The 4,032-nt window shown below is 41.5% G+C and overlaps 1 protein-coding gene across 1 annotated transcript; it reads right to left on the bottom strand.

The window, feature by feature from the left end:
• Positions 1 to 502: 502 nt before the first annotated feature.
• On the bottom strand, positions 503 to 1,761 carry LOC118510048. Its single transcript, XM_036051437.1, has 3 exons — positions 1,690 to 1,761; positions 1,304 to 1,543; positions 503 to 585 (listed from the first exon to the last, which is right to left on the bottom strand). Exons 1-3 carry the CDS (start codon positions 1,759 to 1,761, stop codon positions 514 to 516), a joined length of 384 nt encoding a protein of 127 aa, XP_035907330.1. The 3' UTR covers positions 503 to 513.
• Between the last annotated feature and the right edge of the window lie 2,271 nt (positions 1,762 to 4,032).

The following is a 4,032-nucleotide window of genomic DNA, read 5'->3' as shown; positions in this document are numbered from 1 at the left end:
AACAAAATGTGAGGTTAAACCAGTGTGAAATGTTTTTAAATTCAAATCAATTCCATTTTGAATCGGGAGAGTGTCGGAGTACATACAAAGAATACCAAACCCAGCCCAGGTTTTTAATTCAAAGAAGAAGCAAAAGTTTGTTATTTTGAACGATTTCGAAGATACTTGTTATAAAAATTTTCATTTTAACTTTTGAGTTTTGAGTATGTTAATGTTAGTGAGTAAATGGCATATAAATTTGTTATTTTTATTGCTAAACGGTAAAAATCTTAATGCTTCGTAAATTTCTGGAAGTAAAAATATGCATTGCATACTTTGAGGCGCCATGATAAAAAAATGAAAATAAAGCAATACGGCGAGGCCGTTCTTTATGATTAAAAAAATGAAAATAAAATATTCACAATGGTGTGCTTATACTTTATTTTTAATTATTCTTTTATTTATTAAACAATTAAATTACATTACATACAATTAAATATACATAAACATAGCAAGAGCACAGCAAAGGTCTGATTATCGTGCTAATGGTATAATCGAGTCAACGAGGCCAATTATGGCAGGTATAGTCTTTTCGAGACTATATGGCTGAAATAGACGAAAAACAAGAAACACAATAAGAACAAAAAATGGTAAAAGACTCGAGAAGGCCCCCCCTAGAATCTTTTGTGTGCAGCACTGTGGCCTGCCATTTTTGTTGTACAAAGGGATTTCCGTATGGTCAAAACCCATTTGATGTTAACATTGTGCATTGTTCCTTAATACTGTTAATAGATAGCGAGTAGAACTTGATAAAATACATTGTAACAAGTGGTTTGAGATTGTGATATTCTTATGATTCCTCCTTTGCTGAATATCAATGCAAGGTAACAAGTATTCATCGAATTACTGTTCCGTTACCGTCCGAGAAGGCCGTGCATGTTTTAGGCCCGATTGTTCACGCCTAGTGCGACTGAAAACTAGTACGAAGCCCCTGTAACCAAAAATGAATGGTAGGGTTAGCGGAGAGGGGATTTTAATCAAATAATAGCAATATTTTATTCGACTTTCTTCAAACAATTTTGACCACACTGAAAGCACACTGAAAGCTCACTGTGAAGCTCTCGCAACGTGTACTGCGGATTGCATACCTTTAGGCGTAAATCCTACAGCGCCTAACAAATTTTGTCAGGGGGGGGCCTTCTCGAGTCTTTTACCCAAAAAATCAACGAGACCAACAAAAATGTATCTGCACATTTTGCATACTTTTAGGCGCTTTCCTTACGCATTATCTTAAACAATTAATTAAATACACGATTTTTTTTACCATTATTTCCACTACTTTAATCGAATAGTCCCACAGTTCCTTGGCCGCAGTCGACGATATATACCGGCAGTTCGATTGCAAGTGTTGCACGGTGCTGCTGTGCCATGCCGTGATTAGTGCACTTTTAAGCACTCTCCGCACCGCATGCTCGGTGTGCAATCGCACCGTTGTGCTCGCACCCGCCGGAACCGACCGGAAAGTGTTGGCGACCCAACTGTAGGCGTTTTGTGATTTATGTGTCTGTGCGAAGGAAGCCTTTCGAAGGAAAAGTTATGCCCGGTCGTCGTCTTGGCGTCATGTGGGTAGCCCACCGAGACGTCTTCGGGCGATGCGGATGGAGCAAATTATATGTACCATTTCCGTTTTGCCTGTGCACCGGCACTTACGTAAGCTGCTAAGATGCTGCACAGATTTTGCAGATGCAGCCAGCAAAGAAAGCCGAACTGCACAGTGGACATTCCAGTACGGGGACTCCCCTAGAAGAAAAGGCCGGGACTATGAAGTCACCGCCTGCAGTCTTGTTTATGATTGAGCATTAGGTGGTTGAGGTCATGGTGCTTTTTTTTGTTGCATTTGGGTGGCTTCGCTTTTTCCCCCCTGGGTTAAAAGGAGTAAATGACGCTTGAAGTCCATTCTCTGGTGCAGGCACGCACAGTAATTGAAGTCCTAGTACCATCATCGGGGGGGTTATCGTAATTATTTTTATAAAGTAAAGCAAAAAAAAAAAACACACTAAAAGAGTGTGTGTGTGTGTGTGAGAGAGAGAGGGAAAAAAGCAAACAAAACACAAATTGATTGAGGTCAAGATTTTCATCTCGCCTTGTCCGTTGGATGCAATGGCATCATCACACTGATGAGCTTATCATCCGTAGTATGGACCGACTGCTGCCGTAGCGCAGACGAGACGAGATCAAAGAGGAACGTCATCGTTTTATCGTTGACCAGTTGAGTTGATTTTCCTCCCCAACCGGACATTTCCCGAGTTTCCGGTTGGGGTTCGCTCTTTGTTCTTCATCCACTCCAAACGACCGGCTAGAATATCTTCAACATTGTCAGCCACCGCTTCCAGTCGATGCCTTCCCCGTCCTGCGTCCACTAGCCGTTAATACCGAAGGCACAAAATGGGCATAAAATAGAGGTGAAATGTGATTATGAAAATAGTATTCCACCAGGTTCCACCTGTCTCCCGGAACCGATCCGAGTGATCAAAGTAAATGGTTTAGCAAATTAATTTCTCATTCTGCAGAACGTCTGTTACCAGAGGAATTGATACCCACCACAACCACCAGCATCAGGACTTTGCATGACAGTCCATCTCTCCGTTCGATCCGACGCTGTCCCTGGTCAACACTGCTGAGGTTTTTAGCTGATAAGCAAATCAAATCGTTCGGATCGTTCTCAACACTGATTGTGCAGTGCTTGATGAAGTGCTTGATCGCTAGACCAGCAGAAGCTGTGGCAAGAAACGGTGCTGGTCTGTAAGACTGTGATGGTATTTGTTCACCTCATTAGCAGCACCGTCGCGTACCACAAGCAGCAGCAGCAGCAGCAGCAGCAGCAGCAGCTATTTCCGGGAAAATCAAATAGGTCAACTCTCGGCTCTTGATGCGGAAGTGGCGTTTGCTGATCGAAGCGATAATGATGGGAAGCGTTTTTGCAGGCATTTTCTAAAGGAGCAACACAAAAAAGAAGGTGGGCATTAATTCCCGGAAATGTTTGTTTTCCTAGTAGATAATTATTCTCATGCTAGCAGCAGCATGCCGCCCAGGTAGCTATTTATTTACTCAAGGCTCACTGATAAGCATTTCCGGAAGAAAGGGGGTTCGGAGAGTTGCAAACCATTTTTGCGTGATAAGTACACGCATCAACCTCGAGAGCTGTTGTTACGCTGAGGACCTTCTGGAGGGTGCTTTGTTAGGGGGAAGGTTTTTTTTATTTGTGTTCTCGCTGCTATTGTCCTATTCAACATGTTGTTGAACACGCATGAAGGTGGTATTTAGTTTGATGGAAGATTATTCAACCGTTTAACGACGATGGATACTAGTAGTGAGGGTTGCGTAGTGGAAGTGTTTTACACAAGGGTTTATTTAGGAGGGAGAAATAGTTTCTTGAGTGCATTAAAGAATTTTCAGATGGATTATTTATTTAAATAAATAAAAAAGCGAAAGATATTTCGTATTAGCTTAAGTTGTTTTGATGAGGGTGTTTTAGTTAGACAAAATTAAATTCTAAATTTGATAACCGATTTTTTAATAATATTGTTACGCTTTTAAAAGTAAAATCTTTTACCGAACACTGTAAACTGTATTTTTAAATCCTCCCCGTTGTTCTTCTAATTGGACCGAGCGACCCGACACCGGGCGGGGACAAAAACACGGAACCCGGATACTCCGGAAAGCCAACGTCGGAACATTTCAATCAACCTTCCGGGTGCAGTTTGTCAACGTGCGTTCCGACATGGCATTTATTGCCCTTTTCCGGCCATCACGAAAGCGAACCGACGTGTCAAGGGGCAGCAAAGCAAAAGCCGTCGTTTGTGACCGATCGTTTAGTGTTGTTAGCGATACAAGCACGTGCTTTTTTATACGGTTGGATAGGATAACTGGAGTGATTTAGGTTATGTTTTTTGCTTTTTTTTTTCTTAGTTCCACAAACATGATGTCTTATTTGATCGTGTGAGTTTAACGAATAGATATACTTGGATTTCCTAACAAATATTTATTGGCATT

This window comes from Anopheles stephensi, chromosome 3, assembly GCF_013141755.1.
Source record: "Anopheles stephensi strain Indian chromosome 3, UCI_ANSTEP_V1.0, whole genome shotgun sequence".
In the NCBI taxonomy this organism is placed as follows: Eukaryota; Metazoa; Arthropoda; class Insecta; order Diptera; family Culicidae; genus Anopheles; species Anopheles stephensi.
Note: the sequence above shows the minus strand (reverse complement) of the source record. Positions and strands in the feature narration are given on the sequence as shown.

What these genes read in the sequence shown, in the direction of transcription:
- LOC118510048 (XM_036051437.1), bottom strand. Translation starts at nt 1,761, where the DNA reads ATGTCCACTGTGCAGTTCGGCTTTCTTTGCTGGCTGCATCTGCAAAAT. An exon ending in GCAGCATCTTAGCAGCTTAC is followed by an intron (nt 1,544 to 1,689) that starts GTAAGTGCCGGT and finishes TCCTTCGCACAG; the next exon opens with ACACATAAATCACAAAACGC. An exon ending in TTAAAGTAGTGGAAATAATG is followed by an intron (nt 586 to 1,303) that starts GTAAAAAAAATC and finishes CGTCTATTTCAG; the next exon opens with CCATATAGTCTCGAAAAGAC.